Here is a 22,735-nt window from a genome sequence, read left to right on the forward strand (position 1 = left end):
ATTTGATTAGAAGTGTTTTCATTGGTGATGTTCAGAGCTGACCTTGAACAAAATTGAATACAATTTAGTAATCTCTGTAATATGACTTCTACTTGTAATGTGTGATGTAAGATATATTAAAATATATATAAATAATGTAACTTTAGAGGTTGGATTTTGAATAAGCTACATGAGAGATTTGGTCTGTGTGTTTGAGGGGGTTTAATAATTAACTTGTCAGTTTTTCTGAAGCCTTTTTAAAATAAAAACAGTATGAGAGAACCTTCTTGAAAGAGCAATAGTAAATTGTTTATGTTGGGAGAGTTTTACTAGCAGACAGTAAAATATTGAAGAGCACGAACTTGCTTTCAATTAGAAGAATCTGGAGTTTTTGTGCTCAAGAGAACCACCCACAGTTTATAAAGATTTTAGATTCAGTTCACAGAATATCTACTTGAAGTTGCTTATATGCAAGTTTCTTCTAGACAAAGGAGATGGTTTTGAAAAGTTAGGAAAATGGTTATCGCAGCATAAAGATTTTAGTTTTAAAACTCCAGACAAGAAGCATTTGTTTGAACCCCAAAGGGGTCATTCAAAGCTGAGAAAGTCTAAGCTCAATTATATGTCTATTGGAGGACGAGAAGACTATCAAACTTTCAAGATTGAAAGTTGAAAGAATCAATTCGGTAAAACCAATAATTGTGTTAGAGAAAGGATTTAACTGTAGTGTTTGAATACAGTAAAAGGTACAGTATTGAGATAAATGGCATATTGCACTTTTATTGTATTTGAAATCTTTCAAATGGACTCATATGTAAATCGCTTGGTTTATTCATTTTTATCTGGTTTTTGGATAATAAACCTGTTTTATTATTAAAACATGATCTGTAGTATTGCTTGCCTGTTTTCAATTAAAGGCTATGTTCTTAAATACAAGAAAAACGATCCAGCAAGTTAAACTTCAGTCTAGAATTGGAGTTCTCCAATTATAACATCAGCTGGGATCACAAATCTTGAATCGGATTCTGGTGCTATCTATAGAAAATCTTTATCATCCTGTAATGACGTCACCAAGCAAACTGTCATGAAGCATTTTCAGACAGCAAACCAGAAAGTAAAATGCCCTCATTGTCCTTCATTTCCTATCGTTTTACAATGCAATAAAAAGATGGGTCACACAAATGTGACGAAGGAAGCTATCATATTAAAGTTAATTATTATGATGTTATGGAAAATCTTTACCCTGATGTGGAATGCCAAATTCCCTAATATATAAACTAATTTTACAGGCTAGAGGGGTTACTCAGCAATAATTATGAATTGGAAGACATTAAAAACCAATTTAGACTTCATTCATCAAGTTTTTTTATTTTGTGCATTGAGTGGGTTTAGCAGCAAATTTGAAGCAAACATTTTACGGACAGCAACGTCTTTATTTATACACTAGCTTCACAACTGAAATGATGCCTAAATGGTGATAATTTTGCTGCCATTAAAATGGGAGAATCTAGGCCACTGGTCTTAAATGTTGTGCTTATGAATGATGAGACCATATCTATAAGATACAGTGCAATTTTACACATCCTGGTTCGGAATCTCAAACTTCAAATCAGCAATTTCAGCAGAAATACTAGATGAAGGGTGTAAAAAGATGTTTTGCTATTTATAAAAAGAGCACTTACTTTTTTTTTGTATTTTTGCTGTGGACTGAAATGGAAAATGAAGTTTTGAAAGCGAATTATTGTGCAATGGATTGCTGCACTTTTTAAAGTCAGGTTACTAACACTTATTGCAAGTTGCCTTTATACTGCTGCTAGAAAAGGTTAATAACAGACAAACTTGCACTAGGGGTGTACAAAGAAAGATTTGGCCAACCATGAATAGCTGATTGGTCTGTGGAGTGGTAACCAGTTGTCGATGACAAAAGCTTTCTGCCTGCCAACAACTAACCCAAGTAACCAAAAATAAATAAGTAACCAAAAATAAATACACATGGCTGTGAATGATATGGTGGGGAACCTTTGAAAGAAGGTGATGTCTCTTTCTCTCTCTCTCTCTCTGCACTAAACAAAAATCTAAATCCTGAAGAAAGCCCAGTTGTTTTTCTTTATCAGTTGCTGTAAACTGGGGCTTTCAACCATTTACTGAGAGACTTTGTAATTTTGTGAACCAGTGATTCTGTGCCTCCTACAATAAGGCAAAAATATATAGAGAAGACAGACTCATTAATAGCAGTGTTCTGACAAGCTGCAAGATTAATTCAGTGAACGCTGTGGAAAGTGGTCCAATGAACTTCCTTCCAGTTTTTCCACTCCACCCACAACACCAAGGTCTTTCTGTCTGAATGTTTCTGAATGGAGTGTGCAGGGGCAAGTTTTATAAGGCAGTGAGCAATTTTAATGAATAGAGATGTATGTTAATTGTTAAAATTGTTTACCTGTAGCTAGAATCTTCATTTGTAATAAATAATAATTCTTGTTAAGTACAAAAACCTGGTCCATGCTTTCTTTTAGAATTTCTAACAGACAGGCAAATTGGGGAACTGTGTGAACATTGATAAATCTTCTAACTTTTGCAATGATGCCAGGAATAGCAAAACTTTATTTCCGGTGTAATATCCCAGTGAGGTGTGACATTAGGGATTACAGCGGTTATGGTACACAAGCAAGCCAATGTTCACATATTCCTGGTGCCTATCATTAAACACATTAATTCATTCTCCGAAGTCACAGAAAAGCAGAAAAAAGGATTTTGGGATGAAAGATATACAATTCTGAAACATTTACACAAGAGATTGAAAAAGATTGTGCTGAAATACGGTAATGGCACAGTAGATTTCCATAGATAAAATGGAACAATTATGATCAAGTAATGATAGTATGGACAACCTCTCAAACAACTTCAGTATTCAGATTGACATTTTCCATAAACATCCTTTCAGGATATCTCAGGTTTTCAAATTTCAAGAACAACATGCTAAAAGAAAATACCAAAACTCTTAAGTATTTCACTACAAAATTAAACTGATAATTCTCTGAGTATTAATGGGCATGGAAAATGTTTTATAGGATGTTATATTTTGTTATAGTTATTTATTATTTTAAATTTTTATATAATAAATATTTGTGTAAAGAGCAAATTTAATATTAACCACATTGCAAGAAAATCATGACCTTTAAAATGTTGAATTGTAAATAATTACAAAGACTTTGTTAGTACAGATTTGTGGAGAAAAACATTTGGTTTCAACTGGTCATCTAAAATGACCAATTGTACCCTTCACTTAATATTTACATAACTGGAATCAGACTTACTGCGCCTGATGTTGCTCCTGAGGAAAAACTGATCGTTAATGTAGGTTCATTCTTATTGTATTTCTTGCATAACTGGCTCTTCATCAGCTCATAATTAAACCAGTAAATTGCTGTGGGGGGACACAGTTGTATTAAAACTATTGCAAAGCTCACCATTTCCAGGCAACACACCTTCTCGTTACAAACCAATCATACACCCAACAAAGTGCACGCAGACTAATGTGGAAATCCATCAGTTATTTTTGATTCAGCAACCGTTTTCTTTTCAAGCATCTGCTCAATATAATTTAATTGCCAAGGAGAAATGAAAACATTGTGCAGTTACATTTGTAAATGGCCAACATTTCATTCTTACACTGCATTACTGATCTAGTAACTTATAATAAGCACCTCAGCAAACACAAGCAATGCTGTCATTTGTCTCAATTAGAAATCAAGTGCACTTTTTCCTGATAAAATAATAAAAGACCAGATTGAAAATGGATTTAATTAGTAGGCCTCGAGTGATACTGTAGCTAAATCAAAGTTAGAGCAATTAGAGGCAAGGCACAGAACAGAAGTGAGATTCTGCACAGAAAGAAAAATAAAAAGAATGTACTCTTCTTTCCAAAGTAACCTCAAGTGCGAGATCATACCTGACGAATGAAATGTGCCAAAAACACTGCCACCATATTGTGTATAGCTCATTGCATGGACTACCTGGACCATACGGTATATAACAAGTCTAACTGAGATCCATCAATACAGGATTAAGGGATGTTGCCATTAATTTTAATTCAAGACAATTTATTGCAAAAGAAGGAAAAAAAGAGAAAGTTAGACTTTCCTGTCCATGACTGACTCGTAACCCTGATCTTTTGTGGCTACTGCAGTCAATATTGTGGCGAGACCCTCCCAACTGTATGCCACTGTGACATTACCTCTGATAGGTCTTTCCTGCTGCTGAGACAGGACATACCTGGGGATGGCTAGATATTAATTTTAAGCTAAATTCAGTGTGAATGCCAGTCAGGTTATTACTTAATCGGACAGTGGGATAGCTCTCCCAATTTCTCACAAGTCCTCAAATGCTAGCATGGAGAACTTTACAGGATCAAAAGGGTTGTGTGCATCACCATTAATTCCAGTTCTTTGGTCAATGCTGACTGCTCAGTCTGGTTTCATATCTTTTATCAGACTTTGTAGTGATGAGGTGGAACTGAGTAGGTTACTAGACTATTTCAGAGGGCATTTATGGCTCAACTAAGTTGCTGTGAATCTAGAATCAGAGATGTACAACATGAAACAGACCTCTTGCCCAACTCATCCATTCCAACCAGATATTCTAACCTAATCTAGTCCCATTTGCCAGCATGTGGCCCATATTGCTCTTAAACCCTTCCTATTCATTTGCCACTCCAGATGTTTTTAAAATGTTGTCATTGTACCAGCCTCCACCACTTCCTCTGGCAGCTCATTCCATACATGTATTACCCTCTGTGTGAAAAGGTTGCTTCTTTGGTCCCTTTTAAATCTTTTCCCCTCTCAACTTGTGCCCTCTAGTTTTGAACTCTCCCACCCTGTCAAAAAGACCTTTGCTATTCACCCTATCCATGCCCCTCATGATTTTATAAATTTCTATTAGGTCACCCATCAGCCTCAGCTGCTCCAGGGAAAATAGCTCCAACCTATTCAGCTTCTCCCTATACCCGAAACCCTCCAAACTTGGCAACATGCTTATAAATCTTTTCTGAACTCTTTCAAGTCTCACAACATCATTCTATAGTAGAGAGACCAGAATTGCATGCAGTATTCCGTTAGTGGCCTAACCAATGTCCTGTATAGCTGCAACATGACCTCCCAACTTCTATACTCAATGAGTTGGCCGACCAGGTGAGGATAATAGATATTCCTTCTCCAAGATATTAGTGGACTAGATGGAATTTTATGGCAATTGTCAATGGCTTCCATTGTCATCACTAGACCAGCATTTTAAATCCAGATTTATGAATCAAACTCAAATTTAATTATTTGCAATGGTGGGATCAAATTTATGTCCATAGAGCTTTAGCCTCAGCCTCTAGACTATTAGCAAAGTGACTGGAATACAACTTCATTACCTCCCCAGATACCATTGTCCCTCTACTTCATACAAGTCAATTTAAAGATTGCACACTGTTCACAATAAATCCGTAGCATGCTCCTACATTAGTGAACAACCAAATCTCAAATTAACTTTACGTCAAAAGGTCGAAGAAAATCAAGCTCTTTGTTATCCATATTAAGAATAGCAAAAAAGTTACTGTAATTAAATTTAAATGGCTGACTATAATTAATACTAAATACATTCAAAATTAAATAAACTTGTCTGTCGAGTAGTGGTCTAAGGGCATGAATAGCTGTATAAATATCACCACCTAGCAAAGACAAAAGGATTGTGTAATAGTACATATCCCCATGCAACTAAGATAGAACAAAATAATAGAAGTCCTCTGTTCAATCGTGTGCCTCATTACCTTTACCCAAGTTTTGGATACACATAAATGCTGGTTTGTGGATCTGAGAGATGGTTCAGATACAGGAATGATTAATAATACTTAATCCAAGTAGTGTATTTAGTTTACATGAAAGGCATCCTATGTCTGTTATATCACAATTTATCAAACATCCCTCCACATATCCATGTTATCTGTGAGGAAATGCTCATCTAAATCCACTGCTTCTTAAGATTTTGGGAGAGGTACATCATGTGTGTGTCATGTACATACGTGCCTGTGTGTCGCATGTATAACAGAAAAGGTGGAGTATGATGGAAGCAACCAGGCCCAGAATGATTGTGAGGACGTATGAACACTTTCAACTTCTATTTGGTTACTTTATTGGTGAAAAAAAATTAACAAATATTCTTAATAGAGTAAATTGATGGGATAGATTGCAAAAAATGGATGTGGAAGCATCAAGCTTGATAAACGACTTTTCTCATCCCAACTCTTTCTTACATTGTACAAAGTCATGCTACCAAATAGCAGTAAAACAGTCCCTCAGGAAAGAAAATCACTTTCCCCTCAATAACCAGAATTCATACCCATTATCCTTAATTAAGGAGGTTTGTGGATGGTTGATTATGTTTGTTCCAATTGTAATTTGCCTTTGTTTACCATTTATATTTCTTGCAACAGAAAGGAATATCCATTTCTACAGCAATAATTTAAACAAATTAATTTGAAAGATTAAAGTTGTTTTGGTACTCAATACAAAGGTTTTTGTTACAAATATAGAAGCACAAAAAATAGGAGGAGTAGGCCATTTGTCCTTTCAGGCCTGTACTGCCATTCAAAATCAAGTCTCATCTTCCAATTCAGTACCCTGTTCTGGCTTTCTTCCCATATCCCTTGACCACTTTAGCCCTTACTGCCATATCTAACTCCTTGAAAATTCAATGTTTTGACCTCAACTATAGTCTCTAGCAGAGAATTTCACAGGCATAACCCATAATGTTAGACTGTGACCTCAGGTTATGGACTCCCCTTTCTGCATTTACCCTCTAGTCCCGTTAGGATTTTACAGGTTTTAATTTGATTTTCCAGGGTTTTAATTTGATTTTCCTTCATTCTTCTAAACACCAGTAAATATTAACCTCTCCAGTCTCTCTTCTTACATCAGTCCTGCCATTACAATTACTTAAAGGACACAGTCAATTTCCTGCTGTTTTATTTCTTTTTATCAAAAGACAAAAAAGATTACTAATAGGATTGAAAAAAATGTTTTTTAAATGAAAACAATTTATTTCTCCCACATCTGAATGTACTATTTTTTAGATAAGATTCTAATTAATCAAGGCAATTACAGGTCTAAGTAATTTAATACTTAAACTCAAATACCATAACAAAGTCAAAGGCAATATCTTTTACTGTATTAGACCCTTTGTGTTTAAATAGTAGCCAAAATAAATCAACCAGCATGGATTATGCTGATTTTTTTGGCTTCAAAAAGCCAAACTTTCTTAGTGACTTAGTCAACATTTATTTCTCAACCAATATCAGCATAATAGATTTTTGAACATTTATTTAAATTTGTTTGTGGGACCTTACTGTAATTGCTATTGTTATTCTAGCTGAATGCAATTGTCTGTGAGGGATCAAATCTCTAAATGCAAAGGCTTGGTTTTTCATATATTATGACAAAATGATAATTATAATCTGCATATTCAAAGCTATGAAAGTTTAGGAAACCTCAAATTTCAGTTGCAGAAATGTTATACTCTGATCATGCCTTCCCCCAAGCACTACCTTTATTAAAATGTCTTTTTGGTCAGCCAGAAGGCATTATTTCATCTCCTCCATGGTTTCATTGCTAACGTACGTCATTGCAAGGAGTGGGGCTAAGAAATCAATGAGTGCAAGAGGGCATGGTGAGAATCAGGACGATACAACATAGACACAGAAGTATAAGAAATAGATTCAAGAAATGCATTTTCTCGTCTTTAAAGGCATTAATAGGAATAGGGAAAGAATTAGACTATGGCATTGAAGTAAAGGATGAGCTATGATTTTACCAAATGGCAGGACAGACCCAAAGGGCCGAATGGCCAAATTCTGTTTCTTGTTTCTATGTTAATCACACGGTACAGAAGAGGCCCTTCAGCATAGCAAGGCTGCACCAACAAAAGCTACAAGAAATCTACACTACTTCCACTTTTCAGCACTTGGCCTACAGCCTAGAATGCTAGGACATTTCAAGTGCTCGTGTAAGTACTTTGCAAAGGTTGTGAGGTTACCCACCTCAACTCCTTTCCAGACAGTACATTCCAGATTCCCTCTACCCCAGGTGAAAAATGTTTTCCTTAAATCCCCTCTAAACCTCCTGCCTTTCATCTTAAATTTGTGCCCTATTACTGACCCTTCAAATAGGGAGAACAACTGCCTTCCATCCAGCCTGTCCATGCACTTCAATTTGGTACCCTCTCAACCTTCTCTGCTCTAAATCAAACAAACTGAACTTGTACAGCCTCTCTTCGCTCTTGCAATGGGCATGGTACCTGGTAATAATTTGTGCATGCAGCCAGCAAGCCCACGCTATCAAATGAATGTGTACCCACTGGGATAGGAAGAGTCAAAAACTAAGGCAGCCAACACCTTTTAAAGGTGAAGTGCTTTCAGATAAAGATTATAGAACAAGCGAAAGAAGAAAACGGCCGGAGGAGCAGACATCAAAATTCTCTAATGCGTTTCTGAAAGTTTGGAACAGGAAAAAGGGGGGGTAGACTGTTGTAAGTCAATGGCAAGAGCACAAAAAACATAGCTACAACATAAGGAAAGAGATTTAATTCTTTAACCAAACTTGGTTTAGATGAGAAAATTGCTGAATTACTTTTAAGGCAAATTTCCAATCAACTACTTTATAACAGATTTTACCAGAAGCATTAATTCTTGGAGCAGTTGGTAGTCGCAAATGGCTTTCATTAGACTAACCTGAGAATGGCACATCTCTGAGCACTGTGGGTCCCCAGCCCCTCCAGAGAGAAAGCCATCCATCTTGCGCTACTGCGATCTTAACAACACTACCCAGTTCTCTATACGTCAGCTTACGAGACTGGCTTTTTGTTCTGATTAGCTCCAAGGGACTTATGACAGTTACTGCACCCACTGAAACACAAGTAAGCACAAAGATTAGGAAAATACAATCATTATATTATATAAAATCAGGAGTATTAAAAAGGCAAAGTTGTCATAATCCCAAAGGACCACAGGGCAGCTGTTTTAGAGAGATTTGAAACCACTGATTATAAGACAATTACTATTATTTTACTGTCTCCACCCTGGTTTTTGTGTTAATTGGAGTTAGGCAGTACTACTACTTTACATACAAATTGTCAGATATTAGGTAGCATTCCTATATAAGTATATAGAATTGATTTAAGTATATATGTACGTTGGTTTTAACACTGGGGGATACAGTTGAATTAAAGAAATGAATGTGCAAATAATGGGATAGAATGTAACCATAAAATATTACATCTAATAGGAATGTAGCACGTGTCAGAAACAGCACTATTAAAAAAATGTAATTTCCTACTGAAGTAGATATAGATAAAAAATATTAAAAGCACCTGATTTTACAGCAAAATCAAATTGAAACTTTAAATGTTTCAATATAGAATCATAGAGATGTACAGCACGGAAACAGACCCTTCGGTCCAACCCATTCATGCCGATCAGATATTCCAACCCGATCTAGTCCCAACCTGCCAGCACCCGGCCCATGTCCCTCCAAACCCTTCCTATTCATATACCCATCCAAATGCCTTTTAAATGTTGCAATTGTACTAGCCTCCACCACTTCCTCTGGCAGCCTCATGATTTTATAAACCTCTATAAGGTCACCCATCAGCCTCCGACACTCCAAAGAAACAGCCCTAGACTTATACCACGATATTTTATGTCAAGCTGAAGTATATACTTTGTAAATGCAACAGATGCTTTTGATGCATCAGTTAGGACAAATAACCTTCAATCTGTCATGGTTAAATGATTCAGAAACCCCTCTTTTTGAGATGGTCCCCAATTGAAACAGAGATCAAGTCCAAATGGGGTGGTTAAACAAATTCCCTAATTGTTTCACGAGACTTCTGATAAAGTACCCCTATTTTGGTTGCTAAAGAAATGGAAGCAGATTGGAAAAAAAAAATCAAACATAAGGTGAGATGGTCAAGTTTCATTCAGTAGCACAGATAGAATGTAAAGAGCTATGACAGCAGTACAGGTAGAGCCAGAGCTTCCCATACAATGTACTGGGATATAACGTAGTGATTAGACAAATGCAATTCTGGGGAAACCTAGACATTGAGATGATTGTGAACTGACATAAGGCGGTTCTGCTAAGTGACTATTTTGGTGATAACCATATTCCACAAACTTGTATAGAGTGATGATGGTGTCAGAGGTGACTCAATTACTTGGATACTAGACAAAATTTTAAACAGACCAAAATCTATTGGGTAATTAGGCAGAAAAGTACAGTGGAACTATCCAAAGTAACCAATTCTAATTCACTTTCATGGTGACTCCTCAGGAGCATCAGAAGTTGTTGTTTCTGAAACAATTCCCATGTAGCTCCTTGTTGCAGAATTTCCCTGATGTGCATTTTCTTTGTCTGTGTGGTCTCTGATGACTTACCAAATAGGAGATTTGTCTAATCATCTGAGATCCAGCACTATAATTAAAATTTAATCTATGAACTTTACAATGACCAAACTTTGCCAATGCCTGCCACCCTGTGGAGTTTTCTTGGTCTGATGTCCAATTAGTGAAATCCTCATATCTCTAATTCTAACATTAATCATTTGTAGAACTGCTGTGCAAACAACGTTCTAGACATTGCCCATGAGAATATGAAAGCATACAAGGATAAGCCAAGAATATAATATTTCCAAGAAATCATCCTTTTGTAACTTAGTTAATTGAGCAGCATTTAAGCTAGGTGACGTACACAAAATGCATAATTTTGTTAAAATCAACAGCAACAGAACACATTAAAACAAGTTAATTGTTAATTATTTAACAAGTATCCTTATCAAGCTAGGTTACATTCCAAGGTCATAAGAAGAAGAAGAAATAGGCTATTCAATCCAGCAAGTCTGTTCTGCCACTTTTCTGCCCTATCTCAACTCCTAATTCCAAAACGGATTAAAAATCTGTCTGTCTCATTATACTTAAAGAATCAGCCTTCACAACCTTGTGCAGTTAACAATTCCAAAATGCGACTATACTCAACAAATGTTAATCTGTCTTAAATGGGCAATGCTTTATCAGAGATTATGCTTTTTGGACCAAGATTCTCCCATAAGGGGAAACAATCTCTTCCCAACTACCTGGTAAAACTCCCTACAGATCTTGTATGTTTCAATAAAGGTCTCTTCCCATTCTTCGGAACTTCAAGGAGTACAAGCCCAACCACTCAACCTCTCCTCATAAGAAAATCCGCCAGAGCCTGACTCAACCTTCTCTGGACTGACTCTCAGACAAGGGAAGCAAAGCTACTCACAGTATTCCAGCTGTTGTCTGACTAGTGCCTTGTACAGGCCTCATTCCCATTTGCCCTCACTATTGCCGGTTGAACTCCATAGAATCATCGAATCCTACAGCACGGAAACAGGCCATTTGGCCCAACAATACCACACCGATCCACCAAACAGTAACCCATCCAGACCAATTCTCCTACCTTATTACTCTAAATCTACCCCGACAAATGTACCTGAACACATCCCTGAGCACTATGGGCAATATAGCGTGGCCAATTCACCTAACCTATATATCTTTGGGCTGTGGGAGGAAACTAGAGTACCCAGAGGTGCACAGTCACCTAAGACTGGAATCAAACCCGGGTCCCTGGCGCTGTGAGGCAGCAGTGCTAACCCCTAAACCACCATGCCATCCTTGTGTGCTAGCTTTTTGTTATTCATGCACAAGGAGCTGTGAATCCATATGTGCCACAGCTTTCAGCTCTTTTACCCATTCTGCCAAAGTGCATAATCTCACATTTTCTCACATTATATTCCATTTGCCAAATGTTTACCACACTAACTTAAACAGTCTGTATCCCTCTGTCCACTCATGTCATCCTGTCTACTTGTCTTTGCACCTACTTGTGTTAACTGTAAACATTCACTTTCCTCATCCAAGTCATTAAAGATATTACAAATAATTGTGGTCCCAACACTTATTCCGGTGACATTCCACTAGTCACAGGTTGCTAAACTGACAATACCCTCTTTATTCCAACTTGGTCATCTGTTCTGGAGAAGGGTCACTGGACTTGAAATATAAACTCTGCCTTCCCACCACATAGGCTGCCAGACCTGCTGAACTTTTCCAATAATTTCTGTTTTTGTTTCAGATTTCCAGCTCCTGCAGTTCTTTTGACTTTGTCATTTATTAGTTAGCCAATTCTCTATCCACGTTAATATACTAACTCTAACACCATGTTATATCTACCTACAGTCAGAGAGGTACAGCACGGAAACCATGGGCGGCACGGTGGCACAGTAGTTAGCACTGCTGCCTCACAGCGCCGGAGACCCGGGTTCAATTCCCGCCTCAGGCGACTGACTGTGTGGAGTTTGCACGTTCTCCCCGTGTCTGCGTGGGTTTTCTCCGGGTGCTCCGGTTTCCTCCCACAACCCAAAGATATGCAGGTCAGGTGAATTGGCCATGCTAAATTGCCCGTAGTGTTAGGTAAGGGGTAAATGTAGGGGTATGGGTGGGTTGCGCTTCGGCGGGTCGGTGTGGACTTGTTGGGCCAAAGGGCCTGTTTCCACACTGTAATGTAATGTAATGTAATGTAAAAAAAAACAGACCCTTTGGTCCTGTTCCCCTTTATCTATCTTGTTTGTTACTTCCTCAAAGAGCTGTAGTAAATTTATTAGGAATAATTTCTGAATGAATCGATGCTGACTCTGCTCAAAATAAATTATGCATTTCTACATGATCCGCTACTTCATCCTTTATAACGGATTCCAACACTGGAGTGTAGGAGGTTGAAAGATGACCTCACAGAAGTTTATAAAATAATGAGGTATAGATAGGGTTAACAGTAGTTGTCTTTTCCCTAGGATGGGGTATTTCAAGACAAGGGCCACATTTTTAAGGTGAGAGGTGGGAGACTTAAAACAAAAAGTGGCAAATGCTGTTTTTACACACAGAGGGTAGTTCACATGTGGAATGAACTTCTTGAGGAAGTGGTGGATGTGGGTACAATTACAATATTTATTTGGATAAGTACATGAATAAGAAAGGTTTGGAGTGACATGGGCCAGAAGCAGGCAGGTGGGACTACTTCAGTTTGGGATTACGTTTCGCATGGATTGGTTGGACCAAAGGGTCTGTTTCCATGCTGTAGGACTTTGGCTCTGTGAGGCTACCTGGCTCAGTTACTTATTTATTTTTGTCTCTCTCCCTTTTTCAGTCAGCATATTATATATACAGTTTCCGGTTCTCTCAGACCTTTCCTGAACATAATTATTCATGGAACATTATTGCTCTTCCTACAAGTTCATCCACCATCTCTGTGGGCTATAACTTTTACATTCCTAAGATGCAGTTGACACGATCCAAGGGACTTATCAACTTTTAGGCCTATTAGTTTCCCTAGTACTTTATTTCTAATAATAGTTATTGTGTTTATTGCCTCTCCATTGCGCCCCCCCCCACCCCCCATTCCCGACCCACCCTGTCCCCCCGAATATTTAGTATTTTTGGAATACTTTAAGTGTCCTCTACTAGGAAGACTTGTGCAAATATTTACTCAACTCCTCTGACATTATTCATTTCCCAGGCTTGTTCTCTAAGGGGCTTAAGTTCACTGAGGGCCTAAATAAAAGAGCTGTTACTGTTTTATATTATTGCCAGTTTTCACTCATTTCTTTTGGATGATTCCTTGTTGGCTTTAAAATTTTATTAATCTACTGGTTTAACCACTAATCTTTGTCACACTATATGTGTTTTTATTTTTCAGTTTGATACTTCCCTGAACACTCCAGCTTATCCCCTTAGACTCCTTCTGCCTTAATGGCACATACTTTTGCTGTGAATCGTGAAGTGTTTTCTTACATGTTTGGCATTGTTCCTCAATCATCTTTTTTACTAAACTTCCTTCCCAGTCTACTTGAGCCAACTCATCCCTCATCCCTACATAATTACCTTTATTTAGGTTTAGCAATGTTGTTTCTGATCCAAGTTTCTCAAATCGAATCATTTGAATTCTATCATTTTATGGACATTATTCCCTAGGGGAGCACTTACTTGGAAATCATTTATTAAACCAGCCTCATTGAGGGTTTTCAGATCCCTAGTTGGATCCACAACATATTGTTATATGAAAGAGCTCCGAATACTTTGATTCTTACTCATCGCTACCTTTGATACTTTGATTTGGCTGATCTATATTATGATTAAAGTCCCCCATGTACTACCTTGTTTTTAAAAATATGCCTTATCTTCTGATTTGTTCTCTGTCCTACAGAACATACACTGTTAGAGGCCTATTGTCCATTCAGATTGGTGACTTCTTCCCCTTGTTGTTTCTCACCTTCATCCATTGATTCTACATTATCCTCTTTCTTGTGATCATACTTATCCATCTCTTACTAACAAAGCTACATCACTACCCTTCCATTCCTATCTGTCCTTTCAAAAAGTAATATATCTTCAATCTTCTTGCAACCACAGCTCTGTAACAGATATAAGATAAGCTCATTAACCTCTCTTTATGCAATTAATTCAGTTATTTTGTTCTGAAAACTATGTGCATTTAAATAGAAACATTTAATTTTGCCTATTCCCCCTTGACTCTACGTGCTGCTATTTTCTTTTGCTTCATTACCCTACCAGTTTCTTTCCAACTCTGGGTTTCATTCTCAAAATAACTGCTCTCCATTGCCATGATATCATTTTGCTTTGTAAACCTATGTATCCCCCTCCCAGGCACTAACCCCATGAATTAATTTAAAGCTGTCTATAGTACAACTTATATTTGCAGCCTATAACAGTCTGACAAAATACCTAATTACTACAGGCTAAATTGTAACTATCAGTGGACTGACAGATGGAACACATTACGTGAAGCTGTGGGAGCTGCAGACATTGTGCTGAATTAGGGAGGGGAAAGTCACCTGGACACTCCTCCAGGTGATGCATATACTCTTTAGCTTAGGTAGTTCAAATTTGATCCGTGGCCATAGGTAAAGCTGGTATGCGGATCTAGGGTCAGTGGTGGAGCCTCAGTCCCTTTAACTGTCAAACAGTTACAAGGTTTTTTAAGCAGCTTGGAGGAGAGTGGAGACTGTAAACTGACCATGGTACTGTGGTACAGGAAGTCATTCAAATGCAGGGAGGAAATGGGAATACAACAGTGATGAGGACCGTATAATAGATGGATAGATACAGTTCTCTCGATTTGTGAACGCAAGTCCCGAAAGCTGTGTTCTCTCCACGGTGTCAGGGTTAAAAACACCCCAGGGCTATAGAGGAAACCAACAACATTGATAGGACTAGAAAGGAGGTTTTGTTGAAAGATTTTGAACAGTTAAGAGCTAAATTGAAAACCAGAACCTCTGACAGATACAGTCATGGATGGATGCATTTGCAATTAGGTAAATGGGTAAAGATGAGGTAGGAGTACATTTTCCTCTCATTAGCTCCTTTACTATCTGCCACTGACCAATCAGCTGTGGCTTTTAGGACTCAGATCGATGTTATATGGTACTGTTGAGCCACTGCTGATGGATACTGAAGTCCTCCACCCAGAGTACATTGTGCAGCCTTACCACCCTCATTGCTTCTTCCAAGTGAAGTTGGAGAAATCCTGGTTAATCTGCCAAAGGGAGTGAGCATGAGTAGGTGACAATCAGGAGTGTTTTTTCCCACCCCTCTGTATTTTTAATCTGAGGCCCTGAAACTCCATGGAGTCTGGAGTCAGTATTGAGAACTCCCATGGCAACTCCCTCCTGACTACATGCCACTCTATCATTACCTCAGTTGCAAAACACCAGCTTGTGATATAGTAATAGTGGTCTCTAAGCTACAATTCCTTGAGTAATATTAATCAAGCAACAGCCTCACACAGTTAGTGGGACAACTCTTCCAATTTTGGCACAATCCCATCAGTGTTATGGGTGACTTTACAAAGTTGACAGGGTTGGGTTTGCCATTGTTGTTTCTGGTGTCTAGACCAATTTCAGTGGTTTAATTCCTGATTAATTGTTGCTGTTTAACTGTGTTTTTTAAGAATTAGAATCCCGACAGCGTGGAAACAGGCCCTTCGACTCAAGTCTACACCGACCTGCCAAAGAGTATCCCACTCAAACCCATTCCTCTACATTTACCCTTGACTAATGCACTGAATCTACACATCCCTGAACACTATGGGCAACTTAGCATGGCCAATTCACCTAACCTGCACATCTTTGGACTGAGAGGGGAAACCGGAGCACCCGGAGGAAACCCACACAGGCACAGGGAGAATGTGCAAACACCACACAGACAGTTGCCCAAGGCTGGAATTGAACCAGAGTCCCTGGTGCTGTGAGGCAGCAGTGCTAACCACTGTGCCTGGGTTGAGTGGCTAGTCATGCCATTTCAGAGGACAGTTAAGAGTCAACCACATTGTTTTGGATCGGGTGTCTTATGTAGACCAAAGCAGGCAGGGTAGACAAATTTCCTTCCCCATAGGGCCTAGTGAACCAGGTGAGTTTTTAATAACAATCGACAATGGTGACATGGTCAACATTAGAGTAGATTTTGAGGCCAGACTTTTGTTACTGAACTTTAATTTCATCACCTGACATGGTGATGTTCAAAGGTGTTGGACTTGAAATGTTAATTCTGTTCCTCTTTGTACAAATGCTTTCACATCTGCTGAGTTTCTCCAGACCACCACATAAATTAACAGCCTGTTTCCGCATACTCACTCGTTCTGCTCGGTTTCCCGAATAACAAAACCTGACTCCACCTTCAGGTCTCAGATACAAGTTTGGTAGGAATGGCAATATTAACTGAGTATTGAGTGTAGAATCCTACTTCATGACTTTTTTATTTGAGAAAAAATGTAATACATAAATAATGCACGACTAGACAAGAAAATTCTGGCACGTGGATGAATCAGTTATGAGTTAAGCACTCAAATATCAGACTTGGTGTGAAAATACATAATGTTACTTTGTCCAGCTGAAGTTGTCCAACTATTAGTTGATTTATTAGATAACACTGACACCAAAATTGATGTTAGAATCAGACTTACACCATTCATTTCCTTTTATCTTAAGTAGAATAATGATAAAGACTAAAAACAGTTCAGTAGCATTCACAGTCAATAAAAAAAAACATACCTCGAGCTAAAGCTCCAGCTATCAATGGAATGTAGGCACCATCATATTCTAGCTTGTATTTCAAAAAGGCCCGTAACTGGTCATAACAAGTGAAGTAAATAACTGTTGCAGGTACCGCCATTACTCTGCAAGATAATATATTGTGACAAATAATTAATTAGACTGATTTTAAGTGTGCTAACATAACATCACAGTCAAAAAAATCATTGTAGTGCAGGAGGCGGACATTTAGCCCATCATACCCGCACAGGTTCTTCAAGCGAGTATCATTACCTCATGTCAATCTCCTCTTTTGCCCCCATGCCCTTACATAAAGTTTCTATCCAAATAATCATTCAATACCTTCTTGAATTCTTCATTTGAACCCCATCATATCTGAGCCATGTCTTTCACATTCTAACTATTCACTGTGTGAAAAATGTTTTTCTCACACCATCCTTGCTTCATTTGCACAGCACTTTAAAGCTATGCCCTCTTGTTCTAGTTTCATTTATGACTTGGAACAGCTGCTCTGATTTCCAACCTACTCATGATTTCAAAAACCTCTATCAAATCTCCTCTCAAAAGGAGAGCAGTTACAACTTTCTCGATCTATTCCCATAACTGAAGTTTCGCATTTCTGGAATAATCATGTAAATTGCTTCTCCACACTGACCAATGCATTCATATCTTTCTTATGTAATGTCCATAACTGTACATAATACTCCAGATGAGCTCTAACAAGTGTCATATACCAGTTCAACATCACCTCCTTGCTCTTGTACTCTATGCCCTTATTAGTAAAGCCAAGGACACGGGTTGCACCTGAGCTGGAGGGGTACCAGTATTCTTGCAGTGAGATTTGCTAGTGCTAAGCAGATGCCTGTTAGCTCTTCATAGAACGTCAGCAAGCTAGATAAGCACTATTTCCACTTCAGAAATCCATGCTGACTCTTCCTAAACGACCCACCTTTTCAATGTGAATGCTAATTCTTTGCCAAATAATTGTTTCTAGATGCATTCCTATCATCGAAGTTAAATATATGGGCCTGTAAATTGTTCGGTTTACCCTTAAAACCTTTCTTGAATAAGGCTGTAATGTTTCTAATTCAGCAGTGTTCCAGCATGTCCCTGAGTCCAACGAAGGCAAAGATTATGGTTAGTGCCCCCACAATTTCTACATTCATGCTACTCAAACTCCTTCAGTGTATCTCATCCTGACCTAATAACTTGAAACCTTTAAGTACCAAGTCTATCTAAGACTTCTTCCATATTAATTTTGAACCCTTCTGGTGAGAGGAACTTCTTGCTCATAAGTGTATCAAATATCACCATTCATTTTTCTTCATACTGTGGTAAAGTTATCCTTTAACAATTGTTAAATACAAAACGATTTTCAAAAATTTACTGTACAACACTTCCAAGGTAATGACCAGATATTTGTACAGATCGATCATTATAGCACCAATATATTTTAATATGAAGAAACTATCTGCTATGAGAGATATTAATAGGTTATCAAGTAGAAAAAAAAAAGTAAAAGATAGCTCATTGCATCATAGGCACAAAGGTTCCAAAGCAAAAACAATAAATAGGATTTGAGGGCTCCAACCCCAAAGGCCGGTGACTGGTAAAATGTGCCTTTAGTTTTAGCCAAGTTAAAAGGTAGTGGTAAAGATGTGTGATGGGTCAGTTATTTTTCTCTTAGTTCAAGCATCCTAATAGATTTGAGAGCTACAAGGACAGAGCTATACAAAAATATTTTTTAATTAGCAGCTGAGATTCAAAGCAGTGTATTATATATCACAAAAGACAATTTTAACTAACAGTTTAATTTAGCGAACTTCAATTTAATGCAATTGAAGGCTATTGTAGGTAATTAATAGTAACAACATTGTTGCTTTCTGCTGATAAAAAAATTATTGGGAGTTTTTAACGTGGAACCAATATACTTGTAGAAAATGAATCATGAAGGAATGATAGAGTTTGTGTTGCAATTGAGACTACTTCTGTTCCTCGAGAAGTGGTCCCTATAATATGCACTGTAGAATTCAGTCGGAAACTGCCTTCGCCCTGACAAATTATTTCACTGCGCCATAAGTTGACTGGTTGAACTTGCTGGTTAGCATATTGCTTTATACCAAAAAAAAACAAAATGCATTACTAAATTTGAGGATAGGACATGTCAGTTTGGGCTAAAATTAACAGTTCCCCTCAAGATATTTGTGACTTGGTTACATTAGTTTGTATTGTTGAAAACAGGATACAATATTGTTGACACATCTTGTCCATAATCTAAAGAAAAACATATCATTTGTTCACAATGAAACAGAACTCTGGGAGTTAAAGGAAATAAGAGATGGATGACTTTAATTACAGATGTAGGGTGACACCTTTTGATTTCTACCTGTCGCCAAAAAGCAAAGTTAACTTGGATCATTTCCTGGATAAGGGATGAGAACTGGAAACTCCAGACTTTGTAAGGACAGTTTCACCTATGCTTGTGTGATTTCAATAACATCAGAAATCTTTGACAACACAGCTCAATACTACAGATTATAATCCTAAACCTCCTCTTGCCTAATCTCCAAAAAAATGAGAAGTGCTCATAGATTTCCTTGTCACCAAGGTACAACCTGAGTTCCCCCTTCCACTAAACTGCCTGATCAAACTTCCTTTAATGTCCCTCCTTGCCTTTTGCCATTTTCTCTCATGAGCATTCTGAGCTCACCTTGTCCATGAGACCCACCTGCTATTACCTCGATCCCTGTTCCCACTAAACTATTCATCACCTAAAATACATTTGTGGCACCCATTTAGCCAAAGTTTGAACACCTCTCTTTTCAGGTGTTGTCCCTCTCTCACAATTTGCTATCACCACCCATTTTCTGCTGTTGTCTGGATGGATGGGATTATTGTCAGTGGCTCCATTTTCTTGAGCAGCAGTTTGAAATTAGACCAGTTAGTTTGCAGCCTTGACGTTGAATTTGATTATGAGATAATCTCCTGGCCTCATTTATGGGAAGGGATTTATGAAGGGGAAATCATGCTTGACTAATCTTCTGGATTTTTTTGAGGATGTAACTCTGAAGATGGACGAGGGAGATCCAGTAGATGTAGTGTACCTGGACTTTCAGAAAGCTTTTGATAAAGACCCACATAGGAGGTTAGTGAGCAAAATTAGGACGCATGGTATTGGGGGCAAAGTACTAACTTGGATTGAAAGTTGGTTGGCTGATAGGAAACAAAGAGTAGTGATAAACGGCTCCCTTTTGGAATGGCAGACGGTGACCAGCGGGGTACCGCAGGGATCAGTACTGGGACCGTAGCTTTTTACAATATATGTTAATGATATAGAAGATGGTATTAGCAATAACATTAGCAAATTTGCTGATGATACTAAGCTGGGTGGCAGGGTGAAATGTGATGAGGAGGTTAGGAGATTACAGGGTGACCTGGACAAGTTAGGTGAGTGGTCAGATGCATGGCAGATGCAGTTTAATGTGGATAAATGTATGGTTATCCACTTTGGTGGCAAGAACAGGAAGGCAGATTACTACCTAAATGGAATCAATTTAGGTAAAGGGGCAGTCCAGAGAGATATGGGTGTTCTTGCACACCAGTCAATGAAGGTAAGCATGCAGGTACAGCAGGTAGTGAAGAAGGCTAATAGCACGCTGGCCTTCAGAACAAGAGAGATTGAGTATAGAAGCAAAGAGGTTCTTCTGTAGCTGTACAGGGCCCTGGTGAGACCACACCTGGTGTACTGCGTGCAGTTCTGGTCTCCAAATTTGAGGAAAGACATTCTGGCTATTGAGGGAGTGCAGCGTAGGTTCATGAGGTCAATTCCTGGAATGGCGGGATTACCTCACACTGAAAGACTGGAGCAACTGGGCTTGTGTACCCTTGAGTGTAGAAGACAGAGGGGATCTGATTGAGACATATAAGATTATTAAAGGATTGGACAATCTGGAGGCAGGAAACATGTTTCCGCTGATGGGCGAGTGACGAACCAGAGGACACAACTTAAAAATACGGGGTAGATCATTTAGGACAGAAATGAGGAGAAACTTCTTCACCCAGAGTGTGGTGGCTGTATGGAATGCTCTGCCCCAGAGGGCAGTGGAGGCCCAGTCTCTGGATTCATTTAAGAAAGAGTTGGATAGAGCTCTCAAGGATAGTGGAATCAAGGGTTATGGAGATAAGGCAGGAACAGAATACTGATTGAGGATGATCAGCCATGATCATATTGAATGGTGGTGCAGGCTCGAAGGGCAGAATGGCCTACTCCTGCACCTATTGTCTATCCCTCCCACTGATCATCTCTTTCCAGCTCACAAGCAAACAACTTTGTCCCTATTTCAGCTGATCTGTTGCTGACCCCCCCTCAGCCCAGCTTTCACTTCCTCTTGATTTAACTATTCCGATGGATTTCTTGCCGGCCTCCCAATTCTACCCTTACATAAACCGTAGGTCATCAAAATCTTTATCATGGTCATGCCTTCGGTTGGCCAGGCTCCAAGCTCTGGAATTTCGTTTCTCCACCTCTTCTGTTCATTAAGGTACATTTTTAACCTACCACTTTGACCAAACATTTGGTCATCTGACCTAATATCTCCTTATGTGGGTCACCATCATTTTTTGTCTTATAACTCTCCTATGAAAATAAACAGTTTCACATTTTTGCACATTATGTCAGACCTTTGCCCAGTCAACACTCTGTAGTGTACTTATGCCCTCTTCACAACTTCCTAGCTTTGTGTAATCAGCAAATTTGGCAACAATACTTTCTAACATTTCAGCCAAGTGCAAATTATTTATATATAAAAATTGTTGAGATCCCATCACCAATCCCTGTGGCATGCCACTCATTATCTCTTGCCAAACTGATAATGACACACTGGTGTCTAAATTCTGCTTCCTGTTAGCTAACTAATCTTTTATTAATGTCAGTACAATACACCCTATACCATGATATTTAAATTTCTGCAACAGTAATGGGTGGATTTCCAAAGGAATTGAAATAGTTTCAAAGTCTGTACCTGTTAAATAAATAACTACTCAAAACGTAGATATATCAACAAACAATACATTGGCCAGAAGAAATCTTCAATAACTTGGGAAAATAAATCGTATTTATACACAAAACAGACTAAGTGACTTGCCAAGTTGATACTATGGATGGTTTATGATTTAGAGCAGATCAGGAGGGAGAATATAGATTTTGTTACACACTTTAAATGACAGCTTGGAGAGATGCATGGATCACCTCGTAAATGCTCTAGAAAATACAGTTCAGAGATTAAGGACCATCTACATCAGAGTATGCAAGGGGTTTGCGGTGCAATCCCAGTAGCAAAATATAAAGATCTAAAGGACAATCCTAATACTTGCTCTCAGATGCCACTAACACCATGGAGAGGTAGAGATGTTGTCAATAACCAAAGTGAGATCAAGCCTCTAGTGCAGCTGAGTTAAGCAAAAGCCAAAAGAATACAAATACAAGCCAGGATGCCTTAAAAATTTTCAGGACCATGAATGGTGCAAACAATAGGTTGCAACAGCTGGGGCCTAGAACTAGACCCTACAGTTTTGAGAGAGG

The 22,735-nt window shown here is 38.4% G+C and overlaps 1 protein-coding gene across 4 annotated transcripts in view; it reads right to left on the reverse strand.

The window, feature by feature from the left end:
- slc25a40 (solute carrier family 25 member 40) overlaps nt 1-22,735 on the reverse strand; it is a 69,341-nt gene that overhangs the window by 14,320 nt on the left and 32,286 nt on the right. For 3 of the 4 annotated variants that reach the window (XM_043690344.2, XM_043690345.2, XM_043690343.2), the window contains exons 6-8: nt 17,155-17,279; nt 8,744-8,917; nt 3,294-3,403 (exon numbers count right to left, since the gene is read on the reverse strand). In XM_043690344.2, the coding sequence (XP_043546279.1) occupies nt 3,294-3,403; nt 8,744-8,917; nt 17,155-17,279 (409 nt within the window). The remainder of the gene's footprint in view (nt 1-3,293; nt 3,404-8,743; nt 8,918-17,154; nt 17,280-22,735) is intronic. The other variant, XM_043690346.2, reaches the window with a different exon arrangement.

The sequence above is a fragment of the Chiloscyllium plagiosum genome, unplaced genomic scaffold (genome assembly GCF_037043375.1).
Source record: "Chiloscyllium plagiosum isolate Xiang-an unplaced genomic scaffold, Cpla_swu_hap1 HiC_scaffold_5, whole genome shotgun sequence".
Taxonomy (NCBI): Eukaryota; Metazoa; Chordata; class Chondrichthyes; order Orectolobiformes; family Hemiscylliidae; genus Chiloscyllium; species Chiloscyllium plagiosum.